The 20,094-nt window shown below is 35.1% G+C and overlaps 1 protein-coding gene across 6 annotated transcripts in view; it reads left to right on the top strand.

Moving 5' to 3' along the window:
* The window catches only part of LOC116433372 (semaphorin-1A), a 635,674-nt gene that overhangs the window by 538,326 nt on the left and 77,254 nt on the right, over positions 1-20,094 (top strand). For all 6 annotated transcript variants that reach the window (XM_076368704.1, XM_076368702.1, XM_076368703.1 and 3 more), the window contains one exon: positions 18,478-18,582. In XM_076368704.1, the coding sequence (XP_076224819.1) occupies positions 18,478-18,582 (105 nt within the window). The remainder of the gene's footprint in view (positions 1-18,477; positions 18,583-20,094) is intronic.

Here is a 20,094-nt window from a genome sequence, read left to right as displayed (position 1 = left end):
CATTATCTAGATTGAACAGACTCCCGGAACGAGTTAAAAGTTGCAATTCAGTTACGAAATAAGTAATGAGCGCTTCCATTGAATAAAGAAATATGCGATATGAAATGCTGTGATGGAGAATTAATATTTATGCATAATTGAACGATCAGAATCTTGGTGCATCCGTCCTCAGCGATACTTTATTTAATCTTAATCAGCCGGTGCAGTTTGTTTCTGATAACAGTATCGTTATATCAGCACGCTTAATAGGGGCGCGGTCAATTCCGAAAATTGCCAGATAGGCTCGCGTAACGCGAAGTTCACTCGACTTCGACGGTGTCTGATTTTACACGGCGAGATGAAAGTTTGATCAACTCGGCGAGCGCTTCCCGCCGCGAGCTACATGTATTTTGATGAATTATTGATAATCGTACGACTAAGCGAACGTTTGAAATATTGATGCTGCGCTGTAAACGATGTGGTTGCTGCGACGCCTTTGTTTGCGACCCCGAAGCCCTGTCGACGGTCAAGGGTATTATTTTCTCGTTAATTTCCGAAAACACCGGTCGCGGATGTAACACTATTTAACAGTGAATTCAATATCCGCGAAACTGAAGCAAGGAAAATGGTATTGTGCGTTGAAAATATTGAAACGTACTTGTTCTCTAAAAACTTCGAGTATTAGGCAATTGTAACTAGTGAAATAACTAATTATAAAGTATTACTGTAACTAGTGAAATGACTAGTTATGAAACAACGGTAAACAAGTTAAACCATAAATATTTCTTATTAGAAACAGAAACAGAAGGACAAACAAAAATTGAAAAACTGATTAATCGTTCGAATTTTGAAACTGATCATTTGACTGTACGTTTAGTGTTAATAACTACTTTATAATTACGGAAACTGTTTAAGAATAGTGTACTGAAGTTGTTTTACAATGTATCGTATTTGTTAGACAAATTTTATCATTTCTATTTCAATTCTTTATATTACTTAGGAATCAATATATGTGTATGTAACTTCGAGCACTGAACTTTTCCCAAAATTCATAAAATTGAAATCGAAATAGGACGCGTCGGTTCATGGTCTATAAAATGTCGATGATTGAACAAGAAATGGGCTTAAACAATCTTTTCCATTTTCCAGTTGGCCACATTCTACGTGGGTAACGAGTCGAATAAAACGCAGAGAGATTTTACGAGTCACGTGGTAACAATTGTTCCACCATTCTAACCAATAGTCAAGTCATCCTGCGACTATTAGATTACGCATATCGTGTGTCCGCCAGGCGAATCTACATTTTTTCGATCGAAAACACATTTCACGTTCATTGAATCCCTCGATCCGACAGGAAACTTTAATAATATCCTAATACCTTAACATGAATTGTCGAAAAAGGGACAATGCGGAGAGCCTAAAAAATGTAGCTTGAAAACTGCATTATGTAGCCAGAAGGATTAATGATAATTTATAATCCATTTAAACTTATAATATCTCTGTGTTATTAATTAATTTACAAAAAATTCATAAGAGCTCACAAGAAAAATCCTTAAAATGTACCACAAATAGTGCATCTATCCTAACATTATCAATTTTTCGAATTTCTTTTTTAGAACTATATTTTCAAGTAATGAAGTGTAAGAAAATGGTTAAAAATAAATAGTTTCACTGGAATACTATAACGAATATCCAAAGAAACTGAAAATAATCTATTGTTATAATCTTTATAGAGATTACCTATTGATCGTATTAAATATTCGGTAGTTCTAGTGTTCATTTTTTCGTGTGTCGACGCAGGTTTCATTGAAAAAAATACATATTTCTCGTTTTGGTAAGCTTTCCAAATCAGGTGTTCGATATTATGTGTCGTTAGCTTATCAACTTGAAATTTTCCTTTCGATGTGAATGTAAGCAGCTGAATTTCAGAGAGTCTATTCTGCAACATCCGATGCAGCGTTTTCAGTGACGATTAACCGAATCGATGTAACCTCATTCGATTCGAGTTTCTCGCAACAGGCAACAGACCTAGTCTCGTGGAACGACCGTCTGTATTTCGTAGACACGAATTCGCCATGAAATCCAGCAAACCGCAGAAGCTTATTTACCAGAACGGTTCCTCGGCTTCCTCCTCTCTCGCGCAGCACCGAAGACACGCCATTCGAATCTCGGATCTAATCGTGGCTGCGGTGAACGGGACCGTTTAATTTTTCCTTGAGGATTAACACCGACGTTCACCGTTCGCCGAAAACACCAGACGTCCCCCGTAATTGTTATTACGAAGTGCCCGCCGCGATAATTCGAATAATTGCTCGAACAACATTGTATATACGAAAGACAGTTCGGTACTGTACGCCATATCGAGCATCGAGGTTGCGAAGTGGTTAACGTAGCTACACGCTAGGTTCCCAGAAAAGTGTGATTGTCCTGGAACAATTAGATCACGATGGTTTCTGCTCGAATTGTTCGTGATATCAGTTGAAAATTATTATTATCGTTATCATTTCAATATTATTTCAGAATTATTATAGTTATTATTTGAATACCATTTCGAAATTATTATAATCATTTCAATATCATTTCAAAACTATTATAGTAATTTCAATATTATTTCAGAGCTATTATAGTCATAGCAATACCATTTCAAAATGATTACAGTTACTATTAATTGTAGAAAATTGATAATACAATTATATTCATATCATATTATATATGTATAAAAGAAAGATCCGAAACCAGTATAGAATTATTGTTCGGAATAAATAATATTTTGGAAATTGTCCAGAAACAACAATAAAAACGAAATTTATACAAAACATTAAATAAGGTTACAAAGTTGTCTGGTCTCTTGATTAAAGAGATTGAAAAGCGCGGGATGTTTAAGTGATAGTCAGCAGCGCACGCGTCAATTAGACGGTAATGTAAGCGAGACGAAAACGGGAACAGAATACGCTCGTTTATTTAGCACATGTCAGACATTTAGTTCCGCCGAGTATCATTTATTTCGAAGTCCATAAAACTTTCTAGACGGGGCAACTTCCAATCGATTCGAAGCAGTTCAAGCCTCTTGATTCACTTTTTGTTTATAAAATTGGGAAACTTCTATCTCGATGACATTTCCCATTTAAATCTAATAAATGACTGAAAATCGTTCAGCCAACGGGAAGATTCATCGTTCTTTCAAACACCGATACGGACGTTAAATATGTCATTTCTACGAACGCTTTATTTTATGAGTTGAATCGTTTTATATTGCGTGTCCATAACGTGAAATAGTATTTTCGGATTTACAGTGCAACTCACATTCAAATCAGGAAATCGTTAGACAATTTACGAATTGGAGAACAGTTTAAAGGTTAACATACTAGTTCCGTTTTTCTCTTTTTCTTTGGTGACAGTTTTGATCATTTTGAAGCTTTAGAAAATGTTGATCTTATTTAATCTTCATTTAGAAAGTCGAATAAGTCATGGACTAGAAATACGAAACAGTGTAAATATTTAATTATTTACTTATATAGTATATTTTAATATATATTGTAAAATTGTACGTATCGTTGCATGGAAAATAATATTTTTTTACATAATTCATACTTTAATATATTTTATACTTATAAATTAAGATATTCCTGATATAATGAATTTGATCTTTCTTCATGAAGTATTATTATATAAAGTATTATTATTATATGATTGCATGTTTCAATTTATTTTTGTTTCGCTTTCATTAATCACATATATACGTAAAGAATATAAACTCCAGAATTGTACATATCGTATAAAGTTAAATTGTTATATAATATAGTTTATTTCTCAATTTATGTATTATATTACACATTAATTGCCAGCCAGTTCGTCTCTTCGACTGTTCTTCGATTAAAAAGTTGCGTCCGCCCCGTTAATCACTCCGTATTTCGTTTTATAGGGTTATGTCTTTAATAAGGTGCGCGAAATTATGGCATAAGGTTCGTTTATTCAGAACTTTACTGTCGGAAAGTGGAATTCAGCTCTTTCACGTTGAAACTTTCTGCAACTGAATAAGTTTATTTTATGTTCACTTGGAGGACACAATTACGAGGACTGGACTTTCTTCGTCGGTTTCTGGCTATTAAAATTAATTCATCGTGACTATTATTTACCGAATTTTCTGTTAAATTTAATACCAATATTTAATATAAATTAATAAACTTTATTGTAAACTTGTATTTTTCCACTAACTTTAGGCATCCCAAAAATTTGTATTTTTATTATTATTCGAGAAATGTGAAATGTTTCATCCCAAATACCATTTTCAGATTTCGGACAGAACTTCTTTTCTCTCAGGCAGTTCCCTGTCCAAGTAATCCCAAAGCAACTACGCAATTTATAGGTAACGAGAACTAACTTTAAAGCACAGGAAAACACTTCCTAAAAAAGGTAAATGAACGGTGAATATGTTTCTTCTATACAACATCCTATCTTTACAAACTTTAGTTTTGTAAAAAGGAAAAATGCTCGAGAATTATCCACCAGCGGTGGACCTTCATTATAACGTGCTCTTGTCGATATTATTCGTGACAGTATACGTCATTAATTCTCCCATAGAAGAAATGTTAACTTATAAGATGCCATAGTTTCTATATAGATTTTATATAAATTTTTATCACATATTTCTGATGCTCTAGTATCCTTTATTTCAACAGAATACATCGTACCTCCAGATGCTATTATTTCACTGGTAACGAAGCTTATATATTTGATATTCTAAAAAATATTACATAATAATAGAATAAAAATTCTCAAAACAAAAATTTAACTTTTTAATTTTGTATCACTTATTTCTTTTATTTTAGTATTTATCGGCTTATCAGACTATTATCTTTCAGACCCTACTGTTTCACTGATAATGAAATTTTTAATATTCGGTAACAGTTTAAAGAATAGTACCTACATAAAAAATAAATAAAATTGTCTTGAAGGAAATTCCTCTATGTAAGTTAAGTAAATATTCTAATCACCTTTTGATGGCCCGTAAAAGGGTGAAACGCATAATTATCCGTCAAAGTTGTAAACATCTTCATCAGCTGCTATTATTCACCGAGAGGTTGTATCTCACGCGTGCTACGTTAACGAACACCGACGGGAATAGCTTACTTATGTAGCAAATTATACTAAAAAATAATTCGCCTGTACGGCCACGCGGAATAACCTGGCCTGGCCGAGGAATAAAGGAACTTCCGCGCAACTTTCGCGAACTTGGTTTCCATGGTCTTCGTCTGCGGAGGCGACCTATATATTTAAGAAGTTAAATTAACCTTTCATTGTGCCACACAGGCGACATTATCCTTTAATACCTGGTAATTACCGGGCTCATAAATTATTCGTCTTAAATTAAATGGGAAAACGAGAAATATTATCCTCGTCATAAATAATGCTCTATAATTTCCTTTGTTCGATGCTTTTCTTTAACTTCTGCCTTGCAGTACTCGATACAATATAAATTCAACGAAGTTCTACGAACATTTATTCAATTGATATAAATGCAGACCTTAAAAATAAAAATCATGCAACTTATACTTACATGTCTAATATAATCATCAGACATCTAAATAAAAATTTAGTTCACAAAGATTATAATATCGAATTTAAGTTAACACGTTCTCAACCAACGTCACGTGTGTTTGTATTTCAAATTGTAACGCGTGACGTAAGGTGCGGCAGGTTCTCGCGATATTTTTCTTGAATTTTAACTGCATTTTATAAAGACGATTTGTGCTATGTTTAATAAAATATTGTAACTACGGATACTGATACTAAAACAAACGGTCGTCGTATTACAAACGGACGTATTAAAAAACAATTTATAAGTTGTAATAATTTCATAATCCGTAGATAAACTAAGAATATCCTATCTATCACATTATTGCATTATGCTGACCTCGTTAACAGTATCTTTAAAGGTATCAAAAGACACCTTTGAAAATTTCAACTTAAAACCATTTTCCAAATTTAATCATTTTTCCTCAAACTCTTCCACTTTCCCTATAATAATCATAAAATCATTATACGTCGATAGTACTACAGGCTTCTCTCTACCTTTCCCTGGATCTAAACTTAGAGAACAGTATCCAGTTAACATTTCAAACGGCGTCTGTTAACTTCGATAAAGCTACTGTAAAAATCGATTCAGACCATAAACCAGATTTTTCCTCGTCCCATCATAATTCATTCCATCGTTACATCGTTCGAAAAACTCGCGAGCGTATCGTGAAATTTATTGCTGGCTAATAATTTGCCCGACTCGTTGACATCGGGGGATCTCTGGCGGGTTGTGCCGCGGCGTAAAAACGCATTATCATAGCCGACACGATCAACGTAACACGTACCGTCGTAACGACGTAACCCCCCAGCCGCAAGTATAAAATCTAACAAGCACGCCTCCCTCGGCCGAGATTGGTTATCTATATTTCATAGACAGGGATTTATCGCCGCTGGTAACCGCGACAACTTACTTTTTACTGCGCCGCGTCTCCTCCAGAACTGCTAATTTTATAACGGATCGGATTACGAGCGCGGAAAATATTCACCTTTACGTGGCCCTGCGAAATTGTTGTTTCGTTCGGTGGAATTCTTACTCCGGCGAAATTCGGGCGATAACCGGGCGCATTTTCCTATGCTCACCATTACGAGACCGGGGAGTTGTTATTTAATAAGCTCTCCGACGGTGAAGCGATCCCGCGTTGAAAGGAAGACAGCTTTGATGGACAATTATGAATTATTTCTCATTATTCGGTAGAGAACTGTTATTGCACGTGTTATTCGCGTAGAAGCTTTTATACTTGTTTTGCCATTTTTATGGGACTTTCAATGTTAATGTGTGGTCGTGTATTATTGTTATATTTATTAATCTATAATTAATAATAATAGTATTAGTATGTATATAATGATAATATTAGAAACTGTTAATACTATTTTATATATATGTATATATTTACAATGTAACATTTTTTAATATTATCTTCACTTTGTAACAAATGAATTTTGTACTTTATTAGCATAAATTTGTGGTTATATTGATAATGATTGTTTTGTTCGTATCAAAATTACAATATATGAATTTAGATAATTTACTGCGTGGGATTGCACTTTGACCCCTGACGAAGCTACGTATGAATTTAGTCTTCTTCCATCCCTTGTACAAACAATTCAAATGACGATTTACTATTTACTATTTTATTCGGCCACGTGTGTTGAATTATTGAATTATGTTTAGTGTTGAGTTATAAATGTTCTGACATATAGTGAAACTCATTGAAGTTTGCTTCTTCGGAAATCATTTTTCGGGACACTTGATTGTAATATAAATTGGTACCAATGTGCTTAGCCACAGAAAATTAATCTGATTTTCTTAAGAATGATCGAATTTCTAAATTTCCTTAAAGTAACGTTACAGAAAACGTGTAAAACGACTGACGTCACGCAACAGGTCGACCTTTTTCCGACAAAATTTCATGGGCCACGGAAATTTTATAGGTCGTTTAAAATTCGTGCTTAAACTTCATTAACTCGTACATTCCCGTTAGATTTTATATTATTATATTTCCTACCAGAAAGTAATCAAAATTAGTGCCTTACATATTTCTGTTTTTAAGAATATGGCAATTTAATAATTCTAACAGTTGTAGATTCTTTAGAATGATCATAATTGCAATTAAAAATGTTGCAATGCGGTAAATATATTTACGTGACTACAATTCACCAGAATGAATAATAATAATTTAATACATTGAATTAAATAATATTCTATGTTGAATTACAATGTACCACATTTAAAGAATTACCTATATAAAGTTCATTATGTTTCTTTGTTTTAATATAATTACCAATATTTTAATTCTATCTTTGAACGATCCAGCGTTCATTAAAAAATTATGTTACCTTTAAATATGAATATTACCTCCATTATTCGGAATTTATGAAATGTCAGCGCGATGTCGCGTTAGGAGAATTATATTAAGAAATTCTAGAGCAGGCTGTTCTCCAAGTATTTCGATAACAAGTCACGGGATCATGATATTTCTCAGGAAGTAAGACGAACAACAACATAAGCGTAATGTACGAGTACCAACTCGGATCCCATGGAACGCAAATACTTTAATAAACCATACAGCTATCTTCCAGTGGACTTGCATCACATTCCAGAAACCGCTGTCCTAGTCGTAGGACCATTCAGTATTCTTGAGTGATGCACCAACGAAATAATATTTTCTATTTTTGAAACGTAAATCATTTCTGCGTGTGTTTATTTTCTCTGTAACTTTCAGCTTGTGTATATATCCGCTTGGTGAAATAGGTTACTGGCATCTTTAAACTATTTTTACAAAGTATATACCTCTGATTTCCCGAGAAAAATGTTAAATCTGACAAAATACAATCAAGTAGTAATTGGTGGATCGAAACTTTGGGTATTTGAAGTCTCAGATTTGAAAATTAATTGTGGATTGAATTACTTACATTGATAGTGAAGGAAGATGTAACACTGAAAGATATTAAAGTTTAAAAGTCTTGTCAACTGTTTCTGCCTCCTCACACATTCGTGCTAACCTTGTTCACCGGTCCCTCTCCTTTCCTTTCGTAGTAAAAACTTCATGCTTATCCTTAATAAGAGCTAAAATTTCTATTCAATTAGGCTTGCAAGTCTTGTTAAACTAAAGTTACCAGACCTGTAACAGTATCGTTTCGAGCTAAACCTTCTTATCCCACACTCTCGGCGCACTTCGTATTAAATTTCGGCGGATTTTAACTCCATTTAGAAAATTTTGAAACTTCATCATCTTCCCTCCTCTCTCAACGGAATCAGGTTTTTCGCGGCCGAAGAAACTTGAAGTGGATTCACTGATTCTTATACTTTACATTCTCTGTAGAAAATTCGTGAATTTTAAATATTAGCGACTTAAGAGGAAACATTTCTTTCGCGTACGTTCATTTGCAATTATACTGTTATTTACAGAAGATTATAAGAAGAAATTTAGATTAAGTAAAAATTAAATTTAAACTGAATTTATACTAATAGAGATGGTATTCTTCGCTGCAATTTCAAAGTTCCGTGCAGTATTTTATGTTTTTTAGTTTCCTTTGCTACCATGTTATTCATTTACATACGAACACATAATATATTACAAATGGAAGACAAATTATACGTGTAAAAAGAATTTATTACACTATTGCAAATCGTACATACAAACTGATTAGTTAAAAAAAAATTGTGTCATTACCCATAACGGGCTATTTATAATATTCACTCAGCATGCAATGTGCTAATAAGAAAGCTACACCACTGATCCATATCAAAGAATTAAGATCCCGCCCCTACAAATTTCAAATTGATACGTTACTTTTAACGTGCTTTGTAAATTATGTCTCAGAACTTTCTGAATAGACCTAGTCGAATGAAGAAAAAATTAGGAAAATTTATTTCCCTTACATTTTTTTTGCCCTATGTAAATATACAAACATTCATGTTTGAGCGAATCTTAAAAAATGGTGTTAATATATTTATATTTTTTAATTGGTCTGTATCGGTTTCAAATTGTTTCTTTTTTATTTTGTCAATTACTCTCGTGTATATCGTGCTTTGTCCATTCATTGTGTCACGCAACGATTTTTGAAGATGGGTAGAATTATGTTCGAAACAATGATGACAGCTCAATACACACGCAAACATGGCGGCGGATCTGCCTGATTTTCAGCATAATTGTAATTCTCCCTAACCAGCAACTATACTAGCATGTCTTCCGAGACCATGAATAGTCGCGACATGTATAATATGCATAATACCGTCATTGGATGTGCATACTAGTAGCGGATGCATAGGAAACCTTATCTTACATATCAGGTTAGTGCATGTACAAAGTTTTTGCATTAATGTCTATGGAAAAATCCTGCGAAATTATACTTATCGAAGATTTTCTTACGCGACCATTTGGTTTTCGTTGACACTAATGAACGGTTTCAAAGCATGATTCTGTAGAAAATTTTGCTACACGCTAAAGGAATTCATTTAGATAAATTAGAATGAAAGCAGGTGGAATTCCAAAACACGTATAACCCAATAATTACCAATCTGAGCGTGGATCGTATACTTACAGTTAGAATTTAACTTTTTGCATCTCCAATTATATCATTCGTATTTTTTACTATTGTAATATTATTCGTATAATAATGTATAATAATGTAAATATTATTCGTAATTATTTCAATGTAAAGGCACAAGGGTGTTAAATGGAATTAAATTTTACGAAGACCCCAAACATATTCATTCGTAGTATTGTTTTAATCAGAAAATATTACTTTTCCATTTTTCTCTTCTTTTGCTAGCAAATTATTAACGACAATATTCTGACGAATTAAGTTACAGAAAAAATCATAGACTAAGGAGTTACTGGTTATTTTGGTATCCATTGTTGTTCGAATACTCCAAAAATTCAATTTAACACGATCAACATAAATTACCCTAAGCTAGAACAATAAATGCAACGGTGTTTTCACCAAGAATTAACCATTTAACTGCATTCGACGAGTATACGCGTCATCTGAGGATCAAAATGATACTAATTCTTTCAACGATAAATTATTTCGTTTCTCTTTAGTTTTTCGTTAGAATACATTCTAGGTACATTTGGCCTTACGTTAGACGAGTATATACTTCATTATTTGATATCATTGCAAGCATTATCAGAGATTTCTGAAATTAAATTCCACAGTTAACAGGTTAATAGTATCCGTGCACCTCGTAGTTGCAGTTGAAACTGCAACATTCATGAATCCGGTGGTTTCAACGCGCGTCGATCATCGGATCGGATCCGATCGTCTCTACTCGATGCTTCCGTTCAACGCCGGTTTCCTGTCATAAACAGGAACGAATAAAAATACATTCCTCATAAACCGAAGGGAATGGGTCTCGTCTACCGCCTCAATTTGGCTAGAGCCCCGTTTGCGTAAGACGGAAAACAATAAAATGGAGCGGACATTTATCACCGTAAGTCATACGACGCGTTATTATGGCAACGCGGGGTTAATACCCGGGTGTAAAATTTATACGGTGGAATAAAACGGACCTCAGTCGTTAGACGTTAACAAAGCTGAATCAACGCGGAGCCCGGTAACGAGTCCAAGTGCAATGTCCACGTACCGGTCTAATAATAGTAACGCAAATTACGTATACACGCGGCACGTAACCAGATGCTGGCCGCGTTTGTTAGCGGGCTGTCGATTCGCTACGTTTCATTGGCCCTCAACCTACGAAATTTCTCCCATGATTACCTGTATTAACATCAACTCGGAAACAAAAGCCAGGCACTGTCGAATCTAGCAACAGACAGCGACATTGCTGTTTCATACGTTTGAAGCGTGTTTCAGCCTTTGCAAGTCCTCTAGCTTGGTATATTTTACGGTTACTGTAATTCTCGTTTTAGTTCATTTGTGAGAAGCTCTATCTTAATTTGTATTATTTTTTACGAAATAATATTTGAGTAAATTATAGTTTTGCTTGTCTAAAAGGGAAGGGATGTGAAATGTATGCCGGAACAGTTGGTGCCTAAGTAGATATAAGAAGAAAAATATTCTGTTATAAGTTTGTATCATTTTAAGATCGTTGAATTAAATGGAATATAAAAATGTGCAATTTATAATATAGTTACTTTTTCCGTGTGATTATTATAAATATCACAGTATGCGCAATCAAATGTTGAGTCAATAGAGATTGTGTTAATGTTTAAAATGTTACTTGAACTGCTTTCAATGGATTCAGTATTTAGCTCTAAATAATATTGAAGTTGAAAGAGACTTCTTCCATTTGTTCAAAATTCATGCAGATCTTCTTGAACTATACATTTATTTATTATGAAAGCCCGGGGAGTGTACCTTCGGTTTAATTAAAAAATTTAGAGGTTAACCCAACCCCTGAGAGATTGAAAATGATTATTTTATAGATGTTAAATTTGTGAGCTGTAGGATCGAAATATTTATAAGTTATATTTTTAATGATGATGAAATATACAACTGTCAGGAAAAATGATTATTTACATATTAGCAATATACCAAGATATCATTTTGTATTAATATTAAAGGCAACGTTAAAGATACTGTGTTTTTGTCAATATTTACTTAAGCTTGATTGTATTTTCTACTCTATGTCCCTAACTACGTATAATGTAATCTCTGGAATACTGCTATCATGTAATAGGATCTACTTTCATTACAGGATTCGTTGAGCTTGCCTCTTCACTTAAGATAAGCTTGTTGCAGGAGTTTTCTTGCTCTTCATTGTGGTACGGAATAGTAACGTTATCTCAGTGTGCAGCTCATGTGCAGTATTCTGTTTCTCTGTTATACACAGTAACTCACAGATTTGTTCTTACGAAGTTAATATTCCTCTACACTTCTTCTGCCTTCAAAAGTAATCACACATCAGCTATCTAAATCTAGAAGCTACGGAAGAGTCAGCCAAAAATGCTAGAGAATTAAATTAATAATTATTTTCCAATTTTGTAATTTTAATATTTATCATATGAAAGTGTTCCAATGAAATTTTTATTATTTTTCAAATTTTTTCTGATAAGGGAAAAGAATCATCCCTTAATTTAACAACTGTCACGGAATATGCTAACAAATAATAAACGAAAAAACCAAAAATAAGAATATAAATTGTCATTATTAATATATTAACATATTCCAACTGCCACGACGGTTGCCAACAACCAAGACAATCGACCTCGAAGAAAAATGTTTCACAACATAAGTAATTAGGTCCAACGCAAGAATTGTAACATCAAACAATTAATAACTTCATATATCTTCACCGCGAAAAAGTAACCAATACATATAAAACACTAAACATTCACACTGCAATCAATATGTCAAAGAAGAAAAGTTAATTAACATTACGTTCACGGAACGCAGTTCGACGCACATTGAATTTTCTAAACATCACTTGTTAAATGTTTACGTCGATTTTTATTCGCGCAATTTCACGAACACGTATCCAATCTAGTTTCGTCCCCCTAATTTCCCGTATCTAAATGAACGAATATCAGTCGTAAACACAATAGAATAAACTGTACAATAAATGTCCGTAAACCTAATATTAACTCTTCACCGAAAGCAACCCACAAAAATCCAGTAAAATCCATAAACACCCCAAGCAAGTCTCAAGTAACACCATACGCAAACGGAACATCACCGAAGTCACCGGTAGAACAAAAATTCCGTGCATAATTCTCGGCGGCGTCGGCAACGGAAAAGAATCATCCCCTGATTTCGCTGCAACAGCTGACGAGGGACGTGCTAATAATGGCGGCGCGAAGTACGCGGCACGTAGCCGGCAGGGAAGCTTCTCTCCTCCAGTCGTTGGGTATTACCGGAACGACAGTGTACAGTATTCGCGGGCTTCGGCGTTGCAGGGCTCACCGTAGATTTGTAGCCCGCAACGAGCACGTTCATCCCCTAAGTCTAACGTCTACTTTGCCCGGTTATATATGACCGCCGGGCTACTATATACACTTATCGCGCGCATACGTTGGCCAGCCTCAAATCCCATCGTGCTTTTTGAACGTGAAATATGGAAGCCCCCCGCGAGTAAGAGAGCACGGCCTTCGAGGATCTTCGCTCGCGGTGGGTATCAGGGAAAATGTAGTCTCTCTCTGCGAACGCCACTCCCCCGTACACAGAGACAGCACGCCGTGCCGCGCCGCGCCGTCGGAGTACGTGTGCACGCGCACGAAAACCACTGCTTCCGTGCGGGACTCCGCAGACGCGGCTCCCTATGAAACGCCAGGAAAATTGGTCACCTACGTGAGCACACCGGGGACGGAAAACTTGTTGGTGAACGGCTTCTTCGTACTTACTCCTCGCTTTTGGATACCCTAGCTCGCCCTTGTCGAACCATCGCCATTCCTTTATTTCCGGCAGCCGACATTTTGAAACCCGGATTTCGTTCTCTTTTTTTTTTTTCTTTCTCTGGGAAACATACGCTGGGACGTGTTCTTTCCTTTCTATTACGCCACCCCAGAGGTAATGTAGTGCTTTTTATGTTAACGTCTAGCATGGAATTTAATACTGTTTTACTTTTTAATCGCCGAGGAATTGATTGAGGGATTGTTAGTGCGTATGAACTTTTCCCATTTTCCGATTGATCTTTTAATGTCGATTCATTTTGATTTCGGTCGATTTCGGAAATATGTTATGAAGATAAGAAACGACATTACTTATGTATGTAGTTGCAAATAGTTATAGAAATATTCGATTCTTAGTGTTTTGACACTCGATTTTCATACCTTTTCACCTTTTGGGCAACATACATTGAAACGTACTACGATGACATTATATATAAGTGTAATATTTGCGTTTACAGCACTTTTAACACTTTGGAGAATCTTTTGCTTATTGGATGTTTATTTCGGATATAGAGCATAAATAAAAATTGCTTGTCTTAATTCTTTTACTTCAATTGAATTCGTGTTATTTTTTATTAATATTCCGGAGAAGCCGAGGCAAATATTTTCACGAATATACTTGGACGGCCGCTGAGAAATGTTTCCGTGTGAATAAGAAATCGCACTTCGAGGAAGGAAGATGGTATGAAGTATGAAGGTGTGCGCTGCGGAGCAGAAAGCTGAAACGTATAGCAACCTGTATTAAATCCTGGAACTTCAAATTTATGAATGGCATTAGAGAAAATTAGTTCTGCATAAAATATATGTTTGTGAAACAAAGTTCTGTCACAAAAGTCTTTAATTAACGCTAACTGAAGAACCAATTTACATTCTTAAAAATCTTGCATGGAAATCTGTATAATAAATCTTGTCGCATTCCAGTTTCAAATTACTTCTTCAATGAATGCGACACAAATATTTATCGAACGTTCACATATCGCAAAATTATATGAAAAAAAGATTAGCAACAATTCAAGTTGCCTTTGAAGACAGCATACTTAAACTTTCCTGAATTTATAATATCCAGAGAATTTTATGCTGCCACGATGCAGATTTTTGATTAAACATTTTAGCCATTTACACGTGACGTTCCGTTTTATTTGAGTTAGAGAATATTATCAAGGATAAATTGAATTAAGAACGTACGTGCGCATGCGCATTTAATTACTTTTACATTCTATTTACATATTTTACATTCCATTCACTCGAATGCTGTATGACGATATTACGACCGTGAAATTAATCGCATTTTGCTATTAACCGACTTTCCCCTACCTCGTTAGCGATAACAAAGTCAATCGGTCGCTCAGTTTTAGAGGGACGAAACCTTTCGCTTGAAAGGTCAGTCTAGTTTCGCGACACAAAGGCTCGCTGTTCTGCTTCTCTTTCCTCTTATTATGATTACATCGACACTGGTCCAGAATTAATATATCTGGGCCACACTAGCGAACCTTTACGCAAAATAATTGACGCCGGCTAATTTACGCGTTCGGCGTTTAACCAACGCCCACCGAAATTTTACAAAGGTGAAATACGGTTGTTAATAAAGCAGAAACACAAGGGAACAATATATACTGCTGTAGCTGTTATTTTCTTCGCATTTATGAACCTTATAAACATTTATCAAGTGTAATTCATTTCATACGATATCGTAGAAACTAATTTTGAAATTGATACCTGAAGTTTTTAAAGAAATCTTCTTAAAGAACTCTTTCCTTACCACGGATAATTATGATCTCCTTTAATATGAAATAAAATATATGGATAAATTTGTATAAATAATTTTGTAGTATATAAGCCGTACAAATTTTATTCAAATAAAAGAGAATCAAAATAACATTATTACAGTTCTATATTTAAAACTTAAAAAAGAAAATAGTCCTACAACAATCACAAAAATATTCTTACGATCTAAATGTAACTCTATTATTTAATCAATTTAAATATTCAATTAAAGAACTGCCTACATTATATCATTACCTATGATTTGTTTTAACACTAAACGTACCGGCATTTTATACACCTGTTCTTACTGTAATCGATCAAACAATTACTTATAAAATAAAGGTAAACAAATTAAATGATCAATTTTTCTTAGTGAAAACAGAGACAAAAGGAAAAATAAAAATTAAAAAACTGATTGATTTGACAATATAAGAACCGATATAAAGTTAAATAGACAAAAGAAGACACAGAATTTTTAATCAAATTTAAAAACCGATCATATGGCCGCTGGCGGTACGTTTAGTGTTAACTCCGAAGAGCAAGCTCTTCAAATCATCTAAAAATCAGAAACTTCAAAAGTTCACAAAAACACGCGAATCTTCATAAAAGGATTCTCCGTGGCCCGCGATTAAACTGAAAAAGTGCTCCATCGCCGAAAGCTGACATTATAATCAGCGAACAAAAGCGCGCGAGCTCTGGTTCTACAAACGGACACAATGGCAGGTAAAGGTTTAATGAGGTATCTAATAAATTTCGCATTTTCGTGTGTGCCCGGCGCCGGATGCTGTTCGCCCGCCGTCATCCGGAAAATGGCGAAACTTCGCGCGGCGTGTCTGAGAGAGCCGGCGGGATAGGTACCGTTTAACGATCCGCCCAGCGCCGAGCCGCCAGGAAAAACCTGTCAACAGTCGTAACCGTGTCGAAACGTTGCGGGATAATTTGCATAGCGTAACACGCATCCGGTAGTCCCGCGGCGGGGGCGGTTAATGACAAGCGGGAATCGCGTCTATAACCGGTGCCCCGTGAGTACAGTCGAAATGAACAGGGATGGAAGGATTCTACGCGCGCATACCTGTGCACGCGTGTAGGTTAGGTAGCGCCCGTGGCCCCGGGCGAAATTTAGTGCTCTTTAATTGCCGCGGCTGAACGCCGGGTACGATGCGAGGAGCTGCGGGTAAGAGGAGAGAGAGACAACGAGAGGAGAAGCCTGCTTACGATGAGGAACGACAATGCACGGTGATTACCCGCAGGCATAAGTCTTCCGCGGAACCTTCACCGACGCACACCTAAGTCCGCGAACGAATTCCGAGCGACGGGAAGGGACATGGAAATCAACTCGAAGGTGTCTTTGCCCTGACATACTTCCTGCACTCTATCGTTGTTCAGCTGAATGATTCGTTTGTAGGTTATTTATAATTGGGTATGATACCTTGAATTGGAATTTGAGGTTTCGTTCGTGTTTGGGGATATGTTTTATGGAATTTTTCTCTGTAAGTGTGAAAGGTGAAGATTTATTTTATGTTTTATTAGGTACTTATGTCTTGTAAAAATTGAAATATTTGGTTAGGATAATTATAATTACTGTTTGAATAATATCGGTATTTTTCTTAGCTGATTTTATAAATATTGCATTTTGTAATAGTGACAATTATGCGAAGTGATAACCGCTATCTTTACCTGAACAATCGTGGAACAAAGCCACAGTTTCTTTGTGTTAGTTAACGTGTTTTTTACACAGTCACTTTCAAAATATTAATTCTTACAAAATTTAAATAAATTTAATTAAATGAATAAAGCTTTAATATTTGATTTAAAATTAATTTGAAATTACTATTTCAATAGTAATTCTTGTTATGTTACATACTACATATGATTAATGTAATATATGATATTACTTTTTTTGTGTGAAACTCAACCTCAGAACTAAAAGGTCCACAGCATTTCCGCAGTCGGATGCTTAACCACTGCTTCAATCATGTTCCCTGACGTAATATGTACAGCACAGTTATAATTAGTCGAGTCTCAACTTTCGTAATTAATACATTGTGCAGTCTGTAGAATCACGCGCACGTCTGACTTCTTAGATGTTAAACTAACTTAGATGCTATAATTCAGAGAACGACTCATTTCAAAGCGCTTCCGTAGCTTCTACCACCGAGTAAACCTATAATAATAATAAATAAATTGTAAATTTTCATGTAAATCCTCATTTACATGGAATATTTTTCCATAAAAAGAATAAAATTTCATGATATAAAAATAAAATAAAAATACATTTGACAGGTAAAAATGACTGAATATTCATTGGTCAATAATTAACAATTTAATTAATATGTTGACCGCCATGGTGGTCATCGGAGACCAGAACTTCCAAGTTCCTTGAGAGCAATTATAATAAAGAAATTGATGCTGAATGAAAATACATCACATGTATAACTAAATAATAGTATAACTTCAGAATTATAGCACCAAATTATTAATAATTGAGTCTAATACCATTTACACACGCTCGAAATTCTCGTGGCAGTTAACGTGTTAACCCCTTGCCGAACGTCTCTACTATGATCGACACAACTACTTTGCCATGTATAATTTACCGAAAATCCAGAAACATTCTATGCACACTCCATGCCTACGTTTTCTCTAAAGTATAATTATTGGCGACAGAAAAATAATATTTATTGGTGACAGAAGAATAATATTTAATTTGATTTCAAAAGACACGAGTAACACTTACGCTTGTTAAGTTTTGTTTAAAATTCTCTCGGCTAAAAATTATATCGGAAAATATTTATTTATGTTTCAGAGGGACAGCTGTACGCTGCAACAGTGGCCGATTTCTCCGGCGGTGAGCCGCTCATTCACAGAGAAAGGATCCGCACCGAGCGCTCGGATTTAAACCAACTAAACGGTGAGGGAAATCACGTTGATTATATTAGAATATTCGTACGGCCCGCAACGGGTCGCCGGATATATCTGTGCAATTAGTTATATGACTGGCGCTTATTAAAGCTGATATTACTAACTGTAACTATATTCGTCCGACGTCGAACATTCGCTGTACCCTAAAGGTGACTATAATCACCTATTAACTCTTCGGATGCAACGTGCTCTAGCTCGGAGTCATGAACTTCGTGCGGCTCGGTTATAACACCAGTGAAAGTGAGATTGAATCGCATTAAGAACAAGAAAGTATGTCTGCTAGGCACTGCTGAGACAATTTAATGAAAGAGTAAGTGTATTGTATTGTGCAAAATTTAACGACCCTGTAAGTGTGCCTTTCGTATGTTTTAATAGACTTACGGGAGCGTATATATACGCTTTTAATAAGCAAGGAGTTAGAATTTATTGGTATTTGTAACTATGTATGGCAGAGTTGGGTAACCTGTAAACATTATTGACTAAGAGTTACTCGGGGCGATTAAAAGTAATTAAATGATTAAAAGTAACATTCGGTTGGAAATTAAGCTTTCTAATCGTAAATTGTTGCTAATCTGTGTCTAATTCAAATTGAAGTGATTAGAGTGAGTTCCAATTAGGGAATACCGGAAGTATCTTGCAGTTCAGTCAAAAATTATATTTTAATTGGCAGTCTTAATGTACAATCAGATTACATTGTAATAATTATTCTTAATTATTATTAACTTCAAAGCTTCACAAACCATTGTCTTCTGTCGAACAATTTATCAACGAACTCTAATTCCAGCAATAATAAAACATAATCAAACTTCAAAGTGAACAAATGTCAAAAACTACTGGTAAAAAAGGGTTATATCATTCATAGACGTATCGTACGAAGAAACACAGATTTTTAAGCAGAACATTGGAATTTCAATAGTACCAAAACGACGAAAGTTTCACGATGAGTACCCAAGAACTCCAGTTAAGCCTCTCTCTAAGCCCACAAAAAGAATGAAAAAAGAAAGCATGGACGTTTCATTTCCAGTGCATAAAGTATTTACAGAGATTCGCAAATAAAACATTCTCCCAGGAATTTGTAAATAAATCGTACGCAATTATTTCTTACGTATTCCGAGAAAGTTATAAATTATCACAGTGCATTCGCCTCGCTTCCAATTTCGATAGAGTTTCACGGAAAGAGTATAAATACACAGTTATTATACGAACGGAATACGAAGGTTAGCATTTTCCTTCGTTAGAAAACGAAAAAAGGAAAACGTTCACATTTTTATCAACTCGTCTTTGCGCAACTGATTTAAGTGGACGTGTCTTTACTTACGAACTAATAAGAGTCGTAAAATCCGAGGTACGATCCGGGATCGACGGTGGCTAACCGAGACCCTGGATGATCTGGATCCAGAGTGATCGCGAGCCAGTTAATCGAGGACGGTGATGTAAACTTCAGCCCCGCGTAATTGAAATACATCATATTTTAATCGACACTTTAATAGAAACGGTTGAA

Source organism: Nomia melanderi, chromosome 6 (genome assembly GCF_051020985.1).
Source record: "Nomia melanderi isolate GNS246 chromosome 6, iyNomMela1, whole genome shotgun sequence".
NCBI lineage: Eukaryota > Metazoa > Arthropoda > Insecta > Hymenoptera > Halictidae > Nomia > Nomia melanderi.
This window is presented reverse-complemented; position numbering and strand designations above follow the sequence as displayed.